This window comes from Chanodichthys erythropterus, chromosome 14 (genome assembly GCF_024489055.1).
Source record: "Chanodichthys erythropterus isolate Z2021 chromosome 14, ASM2448905v1, whole genome shotgun sequence".
Classification (NCBI taxonomy): Eukaryota; Metazoa; Chordata; class Actinopteri; order Cypriniformes; family Xenocyprididae; genus Chanodichthys; species Chanodichthys erythropterus.
The window spans coordinates 28,715,664-28,740,602 of record NC_090234.1 but is presented as its reverse complement, the minus strand read 5'-3'; the positions used below and the strand labels follow the sequence as shown (position 1 = coordinate 28,740,602).

Sequence of the window (24,939 nt, the reverse complement as noted above, 5' to 3'; positions counted from 1 at the left end):
CAAAACAAGTATGTTCTCGAGTAAGCAGAAAGTAATACTGTACTTCCCTCACACACACACACACATACACGTATACAGCAAGGGTCCACATGTATTTTTGCAACACCTGCATATATAAATTGGGACAATTCATGTGGTAATTGATTCCTGCTAGAAATATTTTTTTTTTACCAGCCATGAAAAATATATTTTTCATCACTTACTTAAAAATTCTATAAATATTTTCCCTATCACAATGGATTTATTTAGCTATTAGTCCCTTGTATAGTTGGAGCAATCAGCACAGGACATTACGTCGCTCACGGTATCGCAATCAATCCAAACTCTTGAAACGTCACCCATCCCGTCAAAAACAAAACAACAACAACAACAACAACAAAACATCTTGACTTTCTTGTTCGTTTGGATTCATTTCAGTGGTATGAATGTCACAAATGTGCCACCTCATTTCTGGAGCTAAGAAAATAAAAAATAAATAAATAAAAATTTTGATGGTATATTTCCCATTTAGTTAAAAGTTCAATTTCTCACTTGTAATTGGATTCCTTCACTCATGTTTAAAAAAAAAAAAAAAAAAAAAAAAAAAGCTCAAACTATCATTCTTACATGTAATTCAAATCATGCATGTTAAAATTGCTAACCGAATTACCAGCCATCTGGTCGTTTCATTTACTTGCCAAAGCCAGTTTACTTATATTTGCACTTGGCAAGTGTTCATTTATGACCCAGCAAACAACCACAAGCGCTGTAGCATACAGTATAGTAGCCTAACAAGTCATGTTCTATTGCCCAAGCTTACTCCTATCTCCTTTAAAAATGTATAAAAATAAAAACCACAACAGGCATACAAAAGACAATCATCGCAATACCACAAACAGGACTTAAACAGATGAAATAAGCGAAACTGCGTCATTGTAACGTGAAACTTTAAGTATATTTTGTTGTCAGACTATGACAGAGGACAGCTTGCCATATGCTGGACAGCCCATGCAGGGTCCTGAGAGCTTGGCACGACACCTTATGAACTGAAATAAACCTATACACACAGCTTTAGCCATCCTGCCAGCGTGCCTTCTCATAAAATATATATGAAAAAAAAAAAACTATAGCGCTCCCCATTTTTCAGTGTTCACAATACTTCTCAAAAGCTGTTGGTCGTATCACAGTAGAAAGCACTGCACTTTTATTTCACTGATCTATTTATTTAATGATTTTATGTATGTATGTATGTATTTATCTACCTGCTATCCTGATAAGAACAGACTCCACAGATGATTCTTGCAGCTGGTGCCCATGGAACACCTCAAATTGAATTAGTTTCTCACGACCGTGTGATTATGGATTTCAGTAATGAAGATCAACTCAGCATCTCTGATATATCTGATGACCAGCAGCAGACTGGCTTAAACTGAGCAGCCAGTGTTATTTCTTTCCAATAGTTGCTGTATAATTTAGCACCACTCTTGGAACCAGATGGACATCATCTCGTTTTTATCAGTTTACTGAGGACCCATGGCACGTGTGCGCCATCTGTCCACCCTGACTAACGTGTACTTGCTTGAATAGGGAAGGGTCACGTTGTTTATAACACAATAGAATACTCTGGTTTCTATTTTCTGTACCTAGGTCAGGGGGCCTGAATATGGATGGGAGGAGCTTTGAGGGATTTTGGGGTCTGGGGTTTCCTGCATGTCCAATTAATTTGCATGAGGAATGTGCCTGCATATATGGGGGGAGGGGATGGGCGGCACGCCCAAGGCAAACAGGGGTCCAGATGTATTTTATTAACTGTAACGAGCTTTACGAGAGACACTTACCAGGATAATAAAACAAAAGGTGATGTTTTATAAGAATAAAGACTTCTGTGCTCCTTTAATTAAAAACTTTCTTTAAAAAAAAAAAATCACAAAATTAAATTAAATACTTGAGTAATAATATATTAAATACATTTGGTTTTTCTCCTACTTTTTTTAGACAGGAAAAGTAGACGATAGGACATTTTTTTCAGAAAATAAGGGCCGCATTCAGGATTCAAACCGGTTTTTCCCACATGAGCACCAAGGTCCAACATTTCTGAAGCATGCGATAACTGCTAGGCCTCATCTTCTGCGCTAAAAAGCCCTTCCCGACCCCGGAAAAAACACACAAACCAGTGGGCTGCTCCATGGCAGAGGCCTGCATATATTTGAGTGGAAACATTCACTATAGAGCTTCAAAAAGAGGGAGTTATGAGGAGACTGATTCGTGTGAAGATAAAGGGAGTGAAAATGAGAAAACGAAGAAACTGTGGAAAGAGCAAACAAAGTTTCACCTTCTATTTGGGGTTGGATGGTTTCTACGAAATGTCTCGGTATATGACCCAACATGCTGCCTCTCCAATATACCCACATTAGCCTATATTACAGAGAGGAAAATACAAAGGGAAAAAACAACCTGAAAGGGTAAATTAAAAATCCAAAAAATATATTTATATATTTATATTTATATATATTTACGAGGTATGTATCCACAAAAAAAGAACAAAAACAAGCAGTCTTTTTTAACTTTGTGTCAAAGTCCCAATTAAAATAATAATATAATTATTGTTATAATAATATCATCAATAGTAAGTCAGCAAACCATAAATGAGGAGACTAAGATCCTATAAGCGTAGCACTGAGAGGTCAGTCAGCTTTCTCCAAAGGGAGTCCAAAGCATCAAAGCCTCAATCCACTAGGTGGCGCTGCAACACACTTTGAGGAACTTTTCCTTCACATTAAGTCCAAAAACAAACAAAACAACAAAAAATAGTTCCAAGAGTTCAGCAGAAAACATCCTAAGCCAACGTAGCTGAAAGCCCAAAATGTGCTGTGGCCCCCTGGCAACCGTGTCTCTGATTTACGAAGCTGTTCAGGGTCTCCACAACAAAAGGTGTCTTGTGCAACAAAACAAAAAGGAAGAGCAAAAAAAACTCAAATCTAAAACAAAAACACAGGAGATGCGATCCTCCTAGAGATTGTTAGTGAGGCTGTAGCGTGCCTTCCTTCGAGGTCATGCCAGATACTGCTGCATCGCCGTTTTTGCCCTGACAGAAAGAGGGAGATGTGAACAGTCACGTCATTACTGTGACCAAAAAAAAAACTAAAAAAAACATACAGTCAAACCAAAATTTATTCAGACACCTTGAACATTTCATTTATTAATACAGTTTATTCACTATAGTTTAAAAAATGGAAATAAAATATGACAAGAATTCAGAGTTAAACTGTCAGAAAAAAATAAATCCTAATTATGTCAGCAACACTTAAAGGGTTAGTTCACCCAAAAATGAAAATTATGTCATTAATGACTCCCCCTCATGTTGTTCCACACCCGTAAGACCTCCGTTCATCTTCTGAACACAGTTTAAGATATTTTAGATTTAGTCCGAGAACTTTCTGTCCCTCCATTGAAAATGTATGTACGGTAGACTGTCCGTGTCCAGAAAGGTAATAAAAACATCATCAAAGTAGTCCATGTGACATCAGTGGGTTAGTTAGAAGTTTTTGAAGCATCGCAAATACATTTTGGTCCAAAAAAATAACCAAAACTACGACTTTATTCAGCATTGTCTTCTCTTCCGGGTCTGTTGTATATCCGCTTTCACTCCACAGTGACGCTGCTTCTTCTTCTTTCCTGTTTTACGGCGGTTGGCATCCAGCTTATTGGTGCATTACCGCCCCCTTCTGCTCCGGAGAGTGACGTGATTAGGACATCCGCGACATGCACACCTACGCACCATTTTAAAAAATATAGCAATACCAAAATACAAACGATGTAGAATAGCTTGAATACAGCGTGCGTCTCCCTCAGACTGTAAATGAAGCTCGGGCGCACTAGATAACACGTCATCAGCGTCACTGTCCGGAGCAGAAGGGGGCGGTAATGCACCAATAAGCTGGAAGCCAACCGGGGTAAAACAATAAAGAAGAAGAAGCAGCGTCACTGTGGAGTGAAAGTGGATATACAACAGACCCGGAAAAGAAGACAATGCTGAATAAAGTCGTAGTTTTTGATATTTTTGGACCAAAATGTATTTTCGATGCTTCAAAAAATTCTAACTAACCCACTGATGTCACATGGACTACTTCGATGATGTTTTTATTACCTTTCTGGACATGGACAGACATACATTTTCAATGGAGGGACAGAAAGCTCTCGGACTAAAGCTAAAATATCTTAAATTGTGTTCCGAAGATGAACGGAGGTCTTACGGGTTTGGAACGACATGAGGGTGAGTCATTAATGACATCATTTTCATTTTTGGGTGAACTAACCCTTTAAGCAAAACATGGTCAGGTCAAAGTGTCTAAAGAATTTTTGGTTCCAAATCTTTATCAATTTTACTGCTAGTCCACTGTATGAAGAATTTTTTAGTATAATATGTCACAGTTTATCCTCACTTACATAAATTAACTATAGTGTCCTGCACCCCCTAGTAAAAATATATCAAAAATGCCTGAATATTTTATGGTTTGACTGTACAACAGATGAAACAACTACCACCAGTCTGTCCATCACCTTTCACAGAGGTTGGGATCTGACGCCTGGGTGAGTTTGTGTAAGATATCAACGAAGCCCATCTCCCTTAGCTTGTCTTGTCTCTCTTGTGAACCTGGAAGAAGCCAAAAAAAAAAACAGAAACTTGTATTCTTGACAATATACAAAGAATCCGATTCAACACAGATATGAATAAACAACAAGTAAATCTTCACAAAATTTATTTCCAATGCTGCTCTGTTGTTATTCTCTAAGAGCCTCCAAACAGGAAATATTTAGGACAAAGGTGACGTTAAGATTTTATACATTTTTATTATATTAAAATGTTTTTGTTTGTAATTTCATTGACAAAACTCATGCTTTGATCTGAGCCTTCTACGCCTCCACAAACCATGTGTCATGAGCTCCTCACCATCCTCCTCATTCCAGATGAGGTTAGAGATGCAGAAGGTGGCAGCCAGCTGCAGTTTCACATTGGAGTGACCCTGAATCATAGAGAAGCAAGAGAAGCAAATTAATTATCCAGCTGGAGAAAGAAAAGAAGGGGCAGGAGCAAAGGACAGTGACAAGGGGGAAACAAACAACAGTACAAGGAGACTAAGGCAAGCGATTAAGAATAAAAAACGCTAAAAAGAACAGAAAAACAGTAGCGTAACAAAGAAGCATTGAAAACAAAGGCCACGACTGAGAAACCAGATAAGCTAATGACAATACACTGACCATGTAATATTTAATTTTTTGGAGCATGTCGTCATTGGTCATAATGAGTTCCTTGGCAGTGTTTCCGTCAGCAATGTTGGCCAATATGCACAATGTCTGCAAAAGATGCCAAAGGCATTGTTAAGCATCAACTTTGGAGACTTAATAATCACCTTTAGACTTCTTTATTAAAAATGGATGCTCCTAAACAAAAGTTTCAGGGTCAAAAGCAGGGTATCTACATGTGTGGAATGAAATAAAAGACTTTTTATAACCTTTTAAACTTGTAAATTGAAAAAAATAAAAAACTAATTATATTAGGTCATTGATAGCACCATTCATAACTATGAATAAAGATTATGGGTGGTGATAAAGGTAAAAAAATGTTGAAAACAGTTTTGAAAACAAATTTTTTTGTCGAAACCATGGTACATTTTTTCAAGATTCTTTGATGAATAGAAAGTTCAGTCAAACAGCATTAATTTGAAATATTGTAATATTTAAATGTCTTTACTGCTACTTTTGACCAATTTGATGCATCCTTGCTGAATAAAAGTATTCTTTAAAAAAAAAAAAAAAAAAAAAGAAAAAGAGCAGTAGTGTAAATGTAACATTATATTAATGTTAATAAACAGCAATATTTATCTGCACATACAATAAAACATTTAAATTCATGTGAAATTTTTCAGAATTGATGTATGTGCCACGGCGTATTTACACATATTGGCATATTTGCAAAGCACCACAGTGTATCACATTCAAAACAACGTAGCCAACAACAATGTGGTTTTGTGTTTTGTATTGTGTAGTTCTCTGGCTAACTAATGCCAGCCAATGATACAGTTCCCACATGTGCACTGCAATAAATTAGAAATATACACATTGGTTTGTTGATGGACACACACTTGTTAATGCTGATGGTGATAAATTACAGTTGCAACAACTCATGATGAACGTCAAACTGAGTAGCGTATCACTGAGAAACGTCCTACTCGAGTCGTCCTTGTGATAGAAGTTTGGCTTAAATAACTAGTTCTTCCAATATTTCATCATCGGACTCACGCTCAGATTGATATGGTAAAATGGATGCCATCTTTTACAGTGTGTTCAATCGCTGAGCTTTAGGAAGTTCCAGTTATGGAAACGGGTGTTTTGTTTCCGACACGTGCTTTAAGCACAACAGACTGGGCCATCTGACCAATCGAAGCAGAGTAGGCTCTAGGAAAGGAGGGATTTACAGAAACTGAATCTTCTGATGAGTTGTTTGAGAATCACTGAAAAATGTGGTGATGCAATGAATATTATGAGAAAATACAAGTGTTTTTTGATCTGCGAAGCATGTAAACCAGTTGTAGGAGACCTCCAAAACAAAATTAGGAACCTTTAAAATAGCATAATAGGGGCACTTTAATAATAATTCTTGGAGAAGATGGGTCTCATTCATGGAACATTCGTAAATATACGAGTGAATATGTGAGTGATTTGCACGTAAAGAGACTTTCCCGAAAACTCTCCTCCTGATTCACAAATACTTCGTAAATCTCAGAAGCGTTAGTGAAATGTGTGTGTGTGTTAATGAATTCCAATCAGTCATAAATGGGACGCGCGTGCACGCTCATTCTCAATTACCATAAATCCCGCCCATTAAATCCGACTGACAACTATATATGGGCATCATATTATGACACCAAACTAAGGATTTTGGCCATTTTATAGGAAATAATTTCCATAACAATTAAGGGGCCATTAGTTTGCCCAGGCCTATTGAAATCAATTAATTATTTGATTAAAGTGCTCCGTTTGCAGACGCTATTACAGGCTCTCACAATAAAAGTAAAAAGAAAAAACATATGTAATTACTATATATAATATATTTTCAAAATGCTGTGTAAATATGTACCTTATTAAGGTGAATTAAAATGCAGCCTTATTAATGAGCAAAACGTTCGGATGTTAAACGCACTATTTACGCGTGGTTGGGAGCAGGTGTAGATTTCTTTCGTACCAACTAACTTTTGGAAAATACAAACATTTTAATGAATCTGAAAATTTATGCCAGAACCACTTTACACACGATTACACAAAAAGTCGTTCTGCTCGTGTTTCATGAATGAGACCCAATGTAAGTGGTGAGTGATTAACATATTTTTTTATTACTAAAATTATAAAAATTAAACAAACCAATAAAGAAATATTACTATAGTAATACTATTGTATTGTAAAAATAGGAGTATTTTAATAACAATAATAATTTTACAATAACAATAAACTTTTTATGGCATTTAAGATGAATAGCTTTACATTTTGAAAAGTGAATTTAAGACTAACACTTTAAGGATTTTTGTATTCACCCTGAATAAACTTAAACCTTATCTTGTATAAAACCAGGAACATTCCTTTAACAATGCCTGGAATATAACACTTGCTTGAGAAGACTTACTAGTCAGATGTGTAAGACCCAGTGAGCACACTGTCATCTCGGTGTCTAATCTCACTCTTCTTAAGCTGGGTTCACATTGTACAATTTTGGCCACAATTTGGTCTGAGACACATTTTGTGAATGCTAAAAGATTTCTCGGATCCTAGGCCAAAAGTCATTGATTGTTAGTTCACCGACAGCCGATTAATGACCAGTGTGTTCAAATTCTGTCAGTGTCAGAAGATTTGATGCACAGTCCTGTAGTAGTATAACTTCTACGATGACAGTAAAATCAGCCTGATGACGCAATAGTGTGACAACAACAAACCACCACTTGCTCCACAAACACTGTCTTCGTTTTTTTTTTTTTTTTTTTCAGTTTCTTGTGATTTTGTAGTTATCCACCATTTCTACTCCGCATGTAAGTGCAGCTCACATCACTGAACATGTCAAGGATTGATGTAGAACTCCGGACGAGTCTTCTTGTGTGCTTCCATTTTCAACGCGTTTTAAAGGGATAGTTCACCCAGAAATGACAATTTTGTCATCATTTACTCTCCCTCAAGTTGTTCCAAACCTGTACTGTATGTCTTTCTTTCTTCTGTTGAACACAAAAGAAGATATTCTGAAGAATGATGGTAACCAGACAGTTGATGGTAGCCATTGACTTCCATAGTATTTATTTTTCCTACTATGGAAGTCAATGGCTACCATCAACTGTCTGGTTACCAACATTCTTCAGAATATCTTCTTTTGTGTTCAACAGAAGAAAGAAAGTCATACAGTACAGGTTTGGAATAAGTTGAGGGAGAGTAAATGATGACAAAAATTGAATTTGTGTGTAAACTATTACTTTAATGACTTTAATAACTAAGATCCCACAGTGTGGCTTACAGCAGGGATAACGTTTGTACAGTCTGACAAGCAACAGTCGTAATGGACTATTATAAATTGTACAGTGTGTTTGTGTAACTCACCTGCTCTTTGACCTCTATGCTGTGTTCTCCCTCCAGGATAAGCGTGACCGCTTGCATTATCTGCTTCCCATGTGAGCTCATGATCTGGTCTATATGCTACCAAAGACAGGGAAAGACAATTAGTGTGTGTTTGTGTGTGTGTGTTTCAGAAATTCCATAATCTTGTTAGAATATATCAGAGCAAGTATGCATATATATTATGAGTGTTACCGGCCGGTTGGAGAGCAGGTTTCGAAGCAGCCCCAATGTTTTCATGAGCACATTGGTGTCAGGATCAGACAGTAGTCTAAAGAGCTGTTCTGTGCCCAGAGCTTTAACTATCTCCACCTTCACTTTCTGATCTGCATGGAAGGCCATGTTCTGCACAAACACACATTACAGTTTCTGATGACACATACCGTTTTCATACTGAACCTTTGGTGAGGACCGAAGTCAGCTGGTCTTACCATGAGAGCCCAGATGCCGTTGACCCTCAGAGCTGGACTGTCACTTTGTGTCAGGCTGCATAGTAACTCAATAACCCCAGACTCTAAGATGGGCTGTGAACAAACACATCCACAGTTACACTCAAAGTTACACTCTGAATAACTCTCATTCTATTTAATGGAAAAATTCTACTTTTAAATTATGACAAAGTAACTAAATAGTATTAGCAACAATGTTTTTCTACTGTCTTCTGTTAAAGTGCCCCTATTATGCTTTTTGAATATTACTTTCATGCAGTGTGTGTAATATAGTTGTTTGTGAATGTAAATGTTCTGCAAAGTCAAAAATGCCTGATAAAGTTATTGTCTCCCAAAAGAAAGAATTGACTCTGAACTGCCTAAATGAGTCGCCAAGAATTCCTGCATATGTAACGCAGTAATGCATTTGCATAATGCCAGCCTTTGGGCTTCGTTGGCTGCCTGTGAACAATGTCTACTTTGACCCACCCTCAAACGCTGAGCTGGTTTGTGTTGTGTATACATGTCGAGAAAATGCTGTTTTCTGCTCTGCAAAAGCAAATTCTCACTTCCAAAGGACAAGGACGTGAAGAGTCAGTGGTTAAAATGATCACAGCAGTATAACCTTTTGATGATTGCATCTTAAATCTTCATGAGGTCTAAATGGGATCTAAAGTCCCCGTGAACTGGAAGTTGCAAACGACTTTTCTCCAGTGTTGTGACGCATTTCCAAGTGAAACGGTATATTGAATAGAGGGCAGTGTTTTACTTTAGCGCTCCTCCTCTCCATCTCTCACTCATAGCTGACTAACGGTTGCAGGGGAGTGGTTTACACGTTTTCAACCCAAGCCGTCAAACTGACATCATCAGGGAAGGAACGCCATTCCAGACCAGAAGTAACTTTTCAGATTTTGATTAAAGATTACCATGACAAACAATTTTTTTTTCTGTGTATGAACTTGCACGGATGAATTGTTCACCACAAGAGTAGTAATATGCACTAACAAAGTAAACAGGGTCAATTTTGATTTCATGCCGACTTTAAAGTTATATTTATGGGCTTTTTGTGCCTTTATTCATAGAGGACAGTAGAGTGCAGACAGGAAAGCATTGGGTGGAGAGAGGAGGGCGGGATCAGCAAAGGACCTCGAGGCGAGAAACGAACTTGGGTCGCCGTGAACGCATTTGCACCATATGTCGGCACACTAACCACTAGGCTATCGGCGCCGACATGGACACATAATTGTTAATGCTGATGCTGATGAATTCAACATCTCATAATGTATGACAAACTGAGTAGCGTATCACTGGGAAACGTCCTGCTCAATTAATTCTTGCGATGGAGGCCCGGGTTGAATAACTAGTTCTTGCAATGTTTCAGCATCGGACAATCGCGCTCGGATTGATATGGTAAAATCGATGCGATCATTACTGTCTTTACTGTGTGTTCAATCACTGAGCTTTAGGAAGCCTCCGGAGTTGAAATTCAGTTTTGGAAATGGGTGTTTTGTTTCCGACACTTGCTGTAAGCAGTAGACCGATCACAACAGAATGGGCCGTCTGACCAATCAGAGCAGAGCAGGCTCCCGGAAAAGAGGGATTTACAGAAATTGAATTTTCTGACAAGTCCTTTGAGAATCATTGAAAATGTGATGTGCAATGTATATTATGAGAAAATAAAAGTGTTTTTTGACCTTCGATGCATGTAAACCAGTTGTAGGAGACCTCCAAAACAACATTAGGAACCTTTAAAATAGCATAATAGGGGCACTTTAATAAGAATTCTCGGATAATTTTTTGTTATTAAATTATAAAAAATTAAAACACACCAATAAACAAACAGTGTTTTGTTAGAAATCTGCCTTAGCAAGCAATGCTAATAATTGCTTAGCCCAACAGAGTGTGTGTACTTTACCTCTTTGCTGGGTGAAAACTCCAGCAGCAGGTTGCATAGTGTTGAAGAGGCCATGACCAGCACCTCGTCTGGTGCGTTCTGTAATAACTACCCTCAAAAACAAATGTGCATTCAGTTAGTGTTTGAATAGCGTTCAGTTATAACTCAACATCATCTGAATATCATACCTTCATTAGTGGCTTCCATACTGCATGATCGTGGAAACTCGTCCTTAGCTGTTGTACAGATCGTGATAAACTGTGCAAACATCTAGAAGAAATTTGAATGAAATAAGAGAAACCAAAACCTCTTTTCTTTATTTTATTCTTTGAATTGTTTATATATCCAGTTGTTGTGCCCTTACAATAAACACATTTCACATTTGCACAACTGTTCAAATGTTTGGGGTCGGTAAGAATTTATGCTCACTAAAGCTGCATTTATTTGAACAAAATTCCAGTAACAACAGTAATATGGTAAAATTATTAAAATTTAAAATAACTGTTTTCTATTTAAATATTTTTAAAATTTAATTTATTCCAAAACTCATTTTCTGCATTATTACTCCAGTCTTCAGTGTCACATGATCCTTCAGTAATCATTCTAATATACTGATTTGATGCTTCTTATGACTATCAATGTTGAAAACAGTTGTGCTGCTATATTTTTGTGTAAACTTTGATACTTTTTTATTTATTTTTTTGATGAATATAAAGTCATCTTACTGACCCCAAACATTTGAATGGTAGTGTACAATGGAACTTTGGTTCTCCTATTTTTTTTTAATAGAAAACAGTTAAGCGAAAAGGTGTATCATACCTGACTGCTGCTAACCGTACTTTGATACTAGATTCTGATAGGCCGCTAACAATCCTGTCCATCATGTTTTCTGTCTCTGTAATCTGTAGTGGGAAATTAATGGAAATTAATGGAAATTAATGGAAATTAATATAATATAATATAATATAATATAATATAATATAATATAATATAATATAATATAATATAATATAATATAATATAATATAATATAATATAATATAATATAATATAATATAATATAATATAATATATCCATTTTGGTAGTACATTTTAGGGCTGTCAAACGATTAATCGTGATTAATCGCATACAAAATAAAAGTTTGAGTTTGCCTAATATATGTGGGTGTACTGTGTGTAATTATTATGTATATATAAATACAAACACATCCAGTATATATTTGAGAAATATTTACAAGTATATGTATTTATTTATATTTTTATATAATTTATATTATATATAAATACATTGTTTGTACATAAATAACATATTTCTCTTAAATATATACATTAATTTGTGTGTATTTATATATACATATTATTTACACACATTACTCGCACATATATTATGCAAACTCAAACTTTTATTTTGTATGATTAATCGTTTGACAGCCATAGTACATTCATGACGAGAAGCCTCCCATGGTATCTCACCTTTTTCCTGATGTCCTCGTCATTGGAGCCCAGTGAAGCATAGAGTTTAAAAGCTGCTTGTCGGAGCTCATGTGCATGTTTCAAGTCATGGTCCAACTACAGGAAGACAGACGATCAGTTAAACTGAGTCTACATTTTAACGGAAAATCAAAATGTACCTGAATACACCTGCTATTGGAATCTTCATACTTAGCTTTATATAAAAACAACAGAAGTCTCTGGTATGTCCTAATTTAAAAGCGTGTATATGTGTATGTGCGAGTGTAATTACCCTCTTAATATCAGTGATTGCGCTGACGGAGCTCGGGTATTTAAAGTAGTCAGCCAACATAGACACGAGGTGGTCAGTGACGCTGGCGATCCGCTGTAGTTCTATGTCCGGCTCCATCAGGTAGGCCAGCGTCTCAGCCCCCTCCACCCTCTCCTCCAGTAACCGCTCTTTACTGCACATTCGGACCAGGCACGGCAGAGTCTGTCCACACACACGCACAACTAGTTCCCGTGCACTCTCAGTGGTTACACATCTGCATTCATCACATAAATGTAGGTGCTTTTTGAAGGTACCTTTAGTACAATACAGCTGTCGTCTGTCCTGATGGCTCCTGCTCGACACATGTATGTTAAACTAAGAGAGAAAGAGCGCGAGTGAGTAAAACTGAAGGCATTGCACATGTATTTTCAGAAAAAACCTGCAGGATGAGATTCACTCACCATTTGGCGGCTGTAAGCTGCATTTCGATGGGTTTGTCCCTTTGCATCATTCTAACAAAAACCTGAGAGAGCTGCTCACCATCTACAAGCACTGAGAAACACATACAACAAAATCATGCTTTTCAGCAGGTTGAAGTATTATTTTATTATTTTTTTCTATAGACATATAGGAAACCTAAATAAAGCCTGAACCAAACATAATCACAACATATGATTCACAGAAAAAAGGAGCATTGCACATAATGTCATAACAGTTTTTTTCATGTATTTTCTTATGAGAAAACACTGCTGATGATTTTCAGGCTCTAAAACTACACTATAAACTAAGGGCAAGCTCACACTACAGGACTGTAAGACTACCTGTATTGTTGTGGTGCTCACACTACACAACAAGGTTTCTTGTCATCTGTTGTTGTCTTGTAATAGCAGTGCACATACTTCACAACACAATGCTGACGAGGTGCACAAACTAAAAGGCCAAGAGGCAGTCCCGACCATCAGCAAAAAACATTCAGAAACAACATTCAGTTTATACCATCTATACTGGTCATTGCATTGCACACACTACAAGATCATGTGGCGATAATATTAAACAGGTTTGAAAATATCGCAGCGCCTGTGACTGCTCAGATCACGTCACTGGCCTGCTCATTCTTAACGAGCATCGGTGATCCAGAGGGTTTGTAGCAGACCTTAGAAATCTGTCTGCGACAGCAAACTCCAGCCAAAAGTGGTGTAGTGTGAGCTTGCCTTTAAAGGGTTAATTCACCCAAAAATGAACATTCTGTCATTAATTACTCACCCGTAAGACCTTTGTTCATCTTCAGAACACAAATTAAGATATTTTTGATAAAATCTGAAGGCTCAGTGAGGCCTGCATTGCCAGAAAGTTAATTTACACTTTCAAATGCCTAGAAAAGTGCTAAAGATATATTTAAAACAGTTCATGTGACTACAATGGTTCAACCTTAATGTTATGAAGCGACGAGAATATTTTTGGTGCGCCATAAAAACAAAATAATGACTTTATTCAACGAATCAGTGGTTCGGAGTGTGTATCATACTACCAAACTCACGTGAACTGTTGAAATTTCGAAACACTTATGACATAACGAAGCCTCGTTTACTGAAATCACTTGACTTTCACGCTCTGAACCACTGATTCAAAACAAAAGATTCGTAAAGCTTCGAAGCTTCATGAAGCAGTGTTTTGAAATCGCCCATCACTAGATATTGTTGAATAAAGTTATTATTTCGTTTTTTGGCGCACAAAAAGTATTCTTGTCTCTTCATAATATTAAGGTTGAACCACTGTAGTCACATGGACCATTTTAAATATATCTTTAGTAGCTTTCTGGCCATCTGAAATTGTAAATTAACTTGCTGTCAATGCAGGCCTCACTGAGCCATCGTTTTTTTATTTTTTAAAAATATCTTAATTTGTGTTTCGAAGATTAACGAAGGACTTACGGGTTTAGAATGACATGAGAGTGAAAAATAAATTACATTATTTTCTTTTTTTTTTTTTGGGGTGAACTAACCCTTTAAGGTACATTATCATTCAAATGTTTAGGGTCAGTAAGATGTTTTAATGTTTTTGAAAGAAGTCTCTTCTGCTCACCAAGGCTGCATTTATTTGATCAAAAACAGTGAAACAGTAATATTGAGAAATATGATTACAATTTAAAATAACTATTTTCTATTTTGATATACAGTACAGTCCAAAAGTTTGGAACCACTAAGATTGAAGTTTCGTCTGCTCACCAAGACTACATTTATTTAATTAAAAATACAGTAAAAACAGTAATATTGTGAAATATTATTACAATTTAAAATAACTGTGTACTATTTAAATATATTTGACAAAGTAATTTATTCCTGTGATGCAAAGCTGAATTTTCAGCATCGTTACTCCAGTCTTCAGTGTCACATGATCCTTCAGAAATCATTCTAATATGCTGATTTGCTGCTCAATAAACATTTATGATTATTTTCAATGTTGAAAACAGTTGTGTACTTTTTTTTTTTTTTTTCAGGATTCCTTGATGAATAGAAAGTTCAAAAGAACAGCATTTATCTGAAATACAAAGCTTCTGTAGCATTATACACTACCGTTCAAAAGTTTGGGGTCAGTAAGAATTTTTATTTTTTTGAAAAGAAATTAAAGAAATTAATACTTTTATTCAGCAAGGATGCATTAAATCAATCAAAAGTGGCAGTAAAGACATTTATAATGTTACAAAAGATTAGATTTCAGATAAACACTGTTCTTTTGAACTTTCTATTCATCAAAAAAAATATTGTACACAAATATTTTGTACAATTGTACACATGAAATTTTTCTTGAGCAGCAGATCAGCATATTAGAATGATTTCTGAAGGATCATGTGACACTGAAGACTGGAGTTATGATGCTGAAAATTCAGCTTTGCCATCACAGGAATAAATTACTTTGTGAAATATATTCAAATAGAAAACTTGTAATAATATTTCACAATATTACTGTTTTTACTGTATTTTTAATTAGATAAATGTAGCCTTGGTGAGCAGATGAAACTTCTTTTAAAAACATTAAAAATCTTAGTGGTGCAAACTTTTGGACTGTACTGTACTTTAAAATGTAACTTATTCCTGTGATGTCAAAGCTGAAATTTCAGCATCATTACTCCAGTCTTCAGTGTCACATGATCCTTCAAAAATCATTCTAATATGCAAGTTTTGTTACTCAAGAAACATTTATTTTTATCAATGTTGAAAACATTTGTGCTGCTTAATATTTTTGTGGAAAACATGATTTTTTCAGTATTGTTTGATGAATAGAAAGTTCAAAATAACAGAATTTATTTAAAATAAAAATCTTTTGCAACAATTTAAAACTGTCCCATTTGATCGAATGCATCCTTGCTGAATAAAATTATTTCCATCAAAAAACAAATCTTACTGATCACAAACATTTCAACAGGAGTCTAGTGTAGTAGCTTTCTAATAATAGATCATGTTAAACAGCTAGCCTCCACTTGCTAATAAAACGTTCACAACTCTTCTTGAAAGGATTTCCATGGTAACAGAGATGTAGTGAGTTTTTTGGAAGGAAAAAACACTATCACACATTGCTATTACACTGCCTTGTGGCATCTGCAGAAGAGATTCTGAATGGCATTTTTTTTTTCTTCCAAAAAACTAACATTGTACTATATGCTTTTTTTTTTACTGAACAGTGATTAAGTTATTATGAAAACACTGACTACAGCCAGGAGGACCAAATAAGAGGTGATCAAATGATGACAGGAAGTGGGTTCTCACCATTCACCAGTGTCATGGAGACCTGAGCGTTCTCATAGGCCAAGACTGAGAAACACTTTAACGCCTGCATCCGTACCTGCGGAGAGATTATTAAAGGTGCCCTAGAATTAAAAATGTAATTTATCTTGGCATAGTTAAATAACAAGAGTTCAGTACAGCGAAACAGCGAAAAATGCCAGATGGAGCGATAATAACTGACATGATCCATGATATCATGATATTTTTAGTGATATTTGTGAATTGTCTTTCTAAATGTTTTGTTAGCATGTTGCTAATGTACTGTTAAATGTGGTTAAAGTTACCATTGTTTCTTACTGTATTCACGGAGACAAGACTGTGGTTATTTTCATTTTTAAACACTTGCAGTCTGTATAATTCATAAACACAACTTCATTCTTTATAAATCTCTCCAATAGTGTGTATTGTTAGCTTTAGCCATGGAGCACCATCAAACTCATTCAGAATCAAATGTAAAAATCCAAATAAATACTATACTTATGCGATTAGACATGTTGCATGATGAACACTCTGTAAAGATCCATTTTGAGGGTTATATTAGCTGTGTGAACTTTGTTTATGCACTGTTTAAGGCAAGTGCGATCTCTGTGGGCAGAGAGCGTGAGCATTTAAAGGGGCCGCAGCCTAAATCGGCTCATATTTATATTTACCAAAATAGGCAGTTAAAAAAAATGAATAAAAAGCTGAAACTTCACAGACACCTTCAGGGGACACCTTAGACTTATATTACATCTATTACATAGACGTTCTACGGCACCTTTAATCGTTATACCATGGTCTGTCTGAATACTCAATTCTGATGGTGGAAGGTGTGTAATGAAACCATTTAATGGACAGGTAGTTCCAAGTCAGTTTATTCACCATTCTGTATTAATGCGCAAATTTCATTGAAGCGCACACAGAGATCAGAGATCACGCTATGCGCGCACACAGAGAGAGAATATTGTTGTCAATGCTGCCCTGTGACTTTTATTAAAAAATAAACTACTGAATCGCTATTTTATATTACTTAGCAAGGAGGTTGTAACATCGCTGTTTTTGAAGTAATTAAACTTCATTACTTTCATTCACAGCTTCATTGATAATAGAGAGATGCAACACAGATGGAGGTAATTCACACGCACATCCCTCCCTGTCTCTCTCTCTCTCTCTCGATATCTCTTTCAATCTCTCTCGTTAGGCTAATTCATCCAAATAAATGTTATAATTCAATCAAATAAACACTACCTTACCACACTACTTTATCTCTGTGTCTGATTTAAACTATTTGAACGCTTCACGCCAGGCAGTTCTTTGCCTCTATGTCGTACATTAAATCATTTAATGCACAATTAGACATGGATTATCCCTTACAAATACCCAACATGTATAAAAACGAATGGAAAAGCCATTCTGTTCCATTTCATACCTTATAGGAGGGAGAGATGAGGAGTGGAGCAATGTTCTGGATGGCACCGTGGTTGAACAACACCGTCTGATGTTCTGGAGTCTGGACACACAAATTTTTCAACACATTTTTCAAGAGGCAAAATAAAATTTAGGCCAAGAAGCCTAAACTGCCAACCGCTTTACAGTTTGACGAGTGGCCGTAGATGTGTCCTATTATATGTGGCTAATCCAATCGCAATTTAGAGCTGAAACGATTTTTTTTCTTTATAAATCTGAATAAATGCATATTTACTGTGTGATGCACAGAGTTGCGTGTGTTACCTTGCAGCAGTGGGCGAAGATTTGCGTGATGTATTCCTGTGTGTGCTGTGACCGACTCAGTAATGACATGAGGTGGGGGATCACAGTAGGGTCCTGATGCAAATAAAAACATGTTGATCACACTTCTGTTCATGCATGTACATATGTAATTTCAGAAAGGGAAACATGCGAGACATCTTACTGTGTAGAGCAGCTGCACTGGGGTGACTGGACTGATGAAAACGGTTCTTAAACAGCGCAGACATGCCTCGATGAAGATCAGATCAGTACACAAGAGACCTGCAGAATCACAAAACACTTTCCAAATAAAAATATATAGCAGAAATCAGAATGGATTTCAAGAGAGAAAAAGACAGAGGGGAGAAAGAGCAAGAACCTTGCAGCAGGGCTGGGATGATGTGACAGTCCACCAGGGACTTGATGTTGTTCTCGGTGCCCATAGCCAAACTGCCCAACACGACCGCACACTCAGTCCTCAGCTCCAGACTGGAGGAGCTCTGCTGGAGAAGATACAGGAGTCTACACACACACACACACACACACACACACACACACACACACACACACACACACACACACACACACACACACAAACAAACAAAACCTTGTCATCATCAACAACACCATAAGAGCCAGTGATTAGCATATAAAACATCAAAATTAACACTTTTTCTGTATCTTAAAGTCACTATGACTTTTTTTTAAATCATGTGCCCTCGTAATTTTTAATCAAAATAACTTCACCTTCCTCTTGCAGCATCTTCTCTCTTCTGTTGACAGGACAACCAGTCACTCACATGAGATCAATAGCAAACCTCAATGATCAAAGATTCACCCAATTCCCGGTGGACAAGATCAAGCCATGTGCTTGATTTTTTTTCTTGTTCGAGAAGGCATTTCACTTGGATATAAGTTATAATAGGGAAGAAAAGACTATCACAACTTCTGTTTCATGACGACTTTAAAGGGCTGTCACACTAGATCATAACTGAGATTGTCTTAAAGTCTTCATGAAACGGAAGTTGTAACAGTATTTTTTTCCCCCTATTGTGACATATCAGAGTGAAACAGCTTCTCGAACAAGAAAAAAATGTAGGGAGGGACTTTTTTGTCCATTGGGATGCTTGTGGTTTGCTATTGCTATGACGTCATGTGAGTGACAGGCTGTTCCGCCCTCAGGCCAGTAAACACATTAACAGAAGAGATGACATTGCTAGAAGGAAGATAAGTTATTTTTCATAATGATGGCACATGAATTAAAAAAAATAATAATGATGTGCACAAGATACATTTTTCATAATAAATACCGCAATATTCTATAAAAAAAAAGGAATTGTCAATTTTTGATTTCATGGTGATGTGAAATTTCTAAAATTCTAGAACTTTTTAGATTTTTTAGATGTTTATTTACAGATTTTGAATCCGAGATTTTGAATCTAATATCAGACTTTTGGACCACACAGTAAATTTCAGCTACAATCACATAGACAAGTAAAACTGGATAAATTAACTAAAGCTATGATGCTTCAGTTTAAAGGGGTGGACCTACCTTGGCACGGCTCCCAGCACAATCAGGTTGGCCTTCTGTTTGTTGTTTCCAATGACAGCATTCTTCATGTCACTGTCAATACAGAAATGATAAAAAAAAAAAGTTTCTTGTAGAAATAAAAACTGTTATTTTAAAATTGTACTAACATTTAACAATATTGCTGTTTTCCTGTATTTGTTTTGTGCTCTTTGGTTAGCATTATAAACTTCTTTCATTACATTAAAAAATCATACAACCCCAAACGTCTTAACGGTAGTGTATGAATAAAATAGATTTGACACATTTTGTTTTATAATTTTTTGCTTTTTTGAAGTTCACTTATATAGTGCTTCAGTGTGAGAATTTGTTTTTAGCAATTTGTACAAATATTACATGTTGTCTTTTAATTAAAATGGAAACTGCATGTATAATAATTACACAAGAATTGGATACATGTTTAAAACTGCTAAAGTAGAGGACACTGATGTCTTTGTTGGACATCAAATGCCTACATATACAGTTAGTGTGTATTTGAATGATCTGAGGATTATAGAAGCTGATAATGACAGAGCAAACAGTAACACCCTCCCAGCAGATATTTCATGCATCATTCAGTTCACTTACAGCATGTACAGGTAATGTAGCCACATTCAAGTTCACCTGTAAAGTTTCAACTTCACAAGTATGGGCTTTGTAATTGTGACACAAAGTGATTCTGGTCTGAATAAAATGCAGATGCAGTAAAAAATGTGATATTTATTTTTGCACAAAAATTAAAGACAATGATATGCACATTATCGATGCATTTTATCAATATTGTTCTGCTACTAAGAATGAAAAGAGGATTGATCATGTAAGCCTGTCACTTTATATATTAAAAAAAACAGTCAAATGAGTGAATATTTGGCAAGGATTGTTGCTCAAATTCAAATGATTAACAAATGTAACCATATAGTCAAAATAATCTTATGCAGCATTGAAGTCATGTCAAAATGATTAATTTGAAAGTTGAGTGCACATGAATGGCACCATAAAGTCATAATAGATACAAAGATAAAGCATCAATTACAAACTTAATGTGCTTCATTTGCTCTTCATTATGTTGCATTGTACTAAAAAGCTTTTGTCAGGAAATGAAAAAGGGAGAAAAACCTTAGCAGCTAACTAAAAAAAAGAAAAGAAAAAAAGAAAGCTAAATAGGAACATAAGCACAAAAATACTAAAACTTATATGAAAATTAAAACTGAAATTATAAAAATAAAAGCTACTTTAAAATATAGGTTGATGTCTGCTCTGATGGAGGATTTATATCTGAGGAAAAGTATGGCGATGGCAGTCGAGAAACGTCAAGCTAACAGTAACCAGAGCTGGAGTTAAAAATAAAGATGAAGAGACCCAAGTTGCAGCTACCCAGGCGCACTCACATAAACACGCAAGTACGGCGCTTCACAACGTCTTACATGAAACAAACAAAAAAACTTTTGCTCCCTGAGGACTAAAAACAACCTCCGATGGTGACAACCTCATCTTTAGCTCTCAGAAAAGTTAGCACGGTGAACTGTAACACAGATCAGATCGCTCACGCAGAGGAAAGACATATGGTTGAGTACTCACATGACTCCCTGCAGCACGTTCTGTGGGTCAGGATCGAAAAGCCGGTCAACATAGTGGCGACTCGTGGCTGTGACTTCCTGCATAGTGACAAACGACAGCACAAAGATGATTCAGCAAACTCATCCCATCTGAGGCATCACAACACCCTCATTCTCGCCCCATAGCCACCTCTCCAGCTCACAGGGTCACAATACATCAGTCTGTTTATCCTTACAGTCGCCGGCTGTTGGTGGAAGTCTCTAGAAGGAGAGCAGAGACCTGCTTGCAGCTCACTCGTGTAGAGACGGCAATTTCAGGCCAGAGAAAAGTGGGATTATGCTCTGTGGGAATGATGGGTCACCCCAAATACACCAAAGAATCTGTGCAATCAGCTTGCCTTGCACTGCTATAAATGTCATTTCATGCTTCAAAACATCACATTGACAGATGAACTATAGAATTTCACATTGATTTTAACTCTTGTATTATGTTCTGAGAACGATTTTTATGGAGAATCTGACCCAAATTGGATTCAATACAATTCACCAAAAATCACACTATAATTAAAATAGAAAAAAAATAAAAATTGGATTCAATACAAATTGGATTCAAATTGGATTCAATACAATTCACCAAAAATCACACTATAATTAAAATAGAAAAAAAATAAATTAAAAAATAAACAAGAGAACGTGTTTAAAACATATACATATATATATATATATTATTTTTTTTTTTTTTCAGCTGCCTCTAACAATGAAATATGTGCAAAGATCATAATAGCAATATAAATTTTGTACACGCATTCCACAACACATCATAGTGTTGATATTTTGCAGGCATTTTCATGACCATAAAAATTCAGAAAACAATTCAGGAAAGACATCATAGGTTAACTAGTATTTCTGTCAACTCAAAAATATAAATTGGCCAAATTGACCTGCAACATGATAAAAAGTGATTCAATGCATATAACCTGTTCAAACACAAATTAATTTCAACAAAGCATTTGAATGATTTGAGATAATTATTACTTTACAGTATTACCCAGTCCTAAAGAATTATGTAGCGGTCATTACTTAAACAATTAAGTTGCAAATCTTACATAACACAATTAATGTTTTTGACATTTACTGAAATAAGATCTGTATGCAGTGCTAAACTCATCTTGTTTCATTGGTGATTCTCACTATGATGCAGGAAAGTTAAAGTCAGAGTATGTGATATTCGCCGCTAGAGGTCACTTATTCAAAATAATAACAAAGGAGTAGCTTGATGACGCCGTGAATGAGCGTGGAATCATGGGAGTTGTTGTCTTCACCTCCACAGCCAATGGAAAGCAATCCGAAGAGACTCAGGCAGAAATCATGTTCATGGATGAGATAATGTATATTTATTAACATTACTGTGACATGAAGTAGGCCGAGAGCTGTGGGAGCGGAACAAGGCTGGTGGAACGAATGCTAAAGAGAGACACCTGCCTGACACACCGGTCTCAAGTCCTATGGAGGAGCTTCGGAGCTTTAATTATGCTTATATGCTGTAGTCGACCACTGCTGTTCCTTTTGTTTTGTCGTTTATGTCTATTATACGATTAAAGTTAAGTTTACCGTTCGCCAGTTTCCACCTCCTCCTTCCCTGAACTTTGTTACAGTTATGTTTGATCACTTAAAATCACATTATTTTATTTCATTCTAATGAAATAGCCGGAAGTGCTGAATTAGTACTCATACAGCAGGTCACTTTATTTGACTAATTAAAACTGAGGTAACACAGCGCTGTTTTACTTGGTCACAACAATCATACTAAAATATGTTTGAGTGTGTTGAAAGTTATGTAATGCAATGACACTGGTTAAAATTGCCGACCTCTATGGATTTAAACATTTGGAATAATATAAGTACTCAAGTCTACAAAATATATAACATTGTTTTTGTGGTTTTTGGATATTTGAATCCAAAAATCTTAAATATTGTGTCTTTAATATACTAACAAATACAAGCTTATAGAGAAGCACAACTACAATCACAAATATTAAGAAGCACATAAGATTATTTTTAAAATTATAATTTAGATATTTTTTAAACCTAAAAAATAAATAAATGCACATACAGACATACACATACTTTACAAAGGGTGTCCGAGACCTCAGGTGTAAAACATGAATAAATGCAATAAATCAGATGATCAAATAGACTTCTGAACAGAAACAGTGTTCATTTACTAACAGTTAACATTTCTGAAAACAGCATTTCTACTTTATAACATAACAAAGGGTTAAAGCTTTAACAATATCACTCTACTGGTTTGATTACATCAGAGGAGCACATTACCATTCAAAGTATTAATGTAAATACCGGGGCAGATGAAATTGGTAATAATTCAGTAAAATACTATACATCACATTACTAGTGTATTAACATCTAATACAGTACTTGGGTAGCACCACAGTGAGGGTAGATCAACATGTGTCAACATACAGGACAGGACAGAACTACAGGGCTGTCAAAAGGGGGGCGTTACCACTACATTTGCCCATCATATCATCATTTAACCACTACATCAGATAATATCAAGCAGGTTTGTTTTTGTTTTTGGAGCCTCAGCTCTAAATATAGACTGAAAACTAAATATAACTTTGATTTGACAGCTCTGAGCACATCCAGATCTGCTGTTAGCCCACATAAACACACAAGCACTTATAAAAACCCCCAGACCGTTTCATTTAAGATCACTCGCTAAAGTCTATCTAATGTGTCTAGTGTATATCTGAGTGATCCTGAAGTGAAAACGTGAGGTTTTAATTGGTATAATCAAAGAGACTCACGGATAACACGCTGATGCGTAAAGGGGCCTCCAGCAGGCACGCCATCATTCACTCAGCGGAACATTCACAGCGGCACTTTCCACACAAACACAGCTCAATCAGCGGAATATTTACAGCAGCACTTTCTCCCCAAACTTAAATCAGCAGTCCAGCACTTTCCACACCACTTCGTGTCAAATGTTACTGCCTATCTATTTAAATAGTATTTATAATAAACGTAAAAAAATAAATCAATAAAAGTAAAATAAAATAAAAAAATAAGAAATGTTTAAAAATCAAGGAAAATCATTTCTTTAATAATTAAAGAAATGCTATGCTTAAATTAAATAATAACAATAATTAATCACTCATACTAGTATGCATAACTCAACTATTAATAATTAACTTTAAATTAATAAATTAAATTAAAAAAAAAAAAATTGTGGTTACAATGAGAGACAAACCTCTTCCTAGAAAGTCACTTGGTGGCTCAAAAAGCCGCATACTTCTTTCAGCCTTTTCAACACGATTTTTGGAACATCTTACCGTAGACATTTGTGCACTAAAAAAGGATAATTTCCTATTAGTTAATTTAAATTATTTGTACTTTAAATAAAAAATACCATTCAGTTCAGCAGAACAATTTGAATTGATTACAAAAAAAAAGTTTGTTTATTAAACACAAGTGGATTTGATTGGCCCACTCCGAACATCGCTATGAAAAGTAACATATACCATGTGACAAAGCACCTGGCTGCACTTTCCACAGTTTCAAATTCAGAGTGCTTCAGTAGCATAAAATTATTGGGTTGAATAATAATAATAGACAGTAAGAACATTTAGGAAG

At 35.8% G+C, this 24,939-nt stretch overlaps 1 protein-coding gene across 7 annotated transcripts; it reads right to left on the bottom strand.

The window, feature by feature from the left end:
• Nucleotides 1-746: 746 nt before the first annotated feature.
• armc8 (armadillo repeat containing 8) lies at nucleotides 747-24,187 on the bottom strand. 7 transcript variants are annotated; one of them, XM_067409793.1, is made up of 23 exons: nucleotides 24,114-24,169; nucleotides 21,489-21,627; nucleotides 21,308-21,384; nucleotides 19,715-19,786; nucleotides 18,542-18,684; nucleotides 18,347-18,462; nucleotides 18,166-18,258; nucleotides 17,864-17,944; nucleotides 16,438-16,513; nucleotides 13,135-13,225; nucleotides 12,988-13,048; nucleotides 12,695-12,895; nucleotides 12,424-12,519; nucleotides 11,770-11,852; nucleotides 11,139-11,220; nucleotides 10,972-11,058; nucleotides 9,060-9,152; nucleotides 8,824-8,973; nucleotides 8,614-8,709; nucleotides 5,239-5,334; nucleotides 4,910-5,003; nucleotides 4,540-4,633; nucleotides 748-3,064 (listed from the first exon to the last, which is right to left on the bottom strand). In XM_067409793.1, exons 2-23 carry the CDS (start codon nucleotides 21,501-21,503, stop codon nucleotides 3,031-3,033), a joined length of 2,031 nt encoding a protein of 676 aa, XP_067265894.1. In that variant the 5' UTR covers nucleotides 21,504-21,627; nucleotides 24,114-24,169; the 3' UTR covers nucleotides 748-3,030. The 7 variants fall into 7 exon arrangements, with proteins under 7 accessions (XP_067265890.1, XP_067265893.1, XP_067265894.1 ...); XM_067409796.1 differs by having other exon boundaries at nucleotides 21,522-21,627; nucleotides 24,114-24,167; XM_067409789.1 differs by lacking the exon at nucleotides 21,489-21,627 and having other exon boundaries at nucleotides 747-3,064; nucleotides 24,114-24,187.
• Nucleotides 24,188-24,939: the final 752 nt, after the last annotated feature.

Excerpts from the sequence above, each read along its gene's own strand:
- armc8 (XM_067409789.1), bottom strand. The coding sequence starts at position 24,161 with ATGATGGCGTGCCTGCTGGAGGCCCCTTTACGCATCAGCGTGTTATCC. Across the intron at positions 21,385-24,113 it reads TACGCATCAGCGTGTTATCC|GAAGTCACAGCCACGAGTCG; the intron begins GTGAGTCTCTTT and ends GTCACTATGCAG. Across the intron at positions 12,520-12,694 it reads CAATCACTGATATTAAGAGG|TTGGACCATGACTTGAAACA; the intron begins GTAATTACACTC and ends GTCTTCCTGTAG.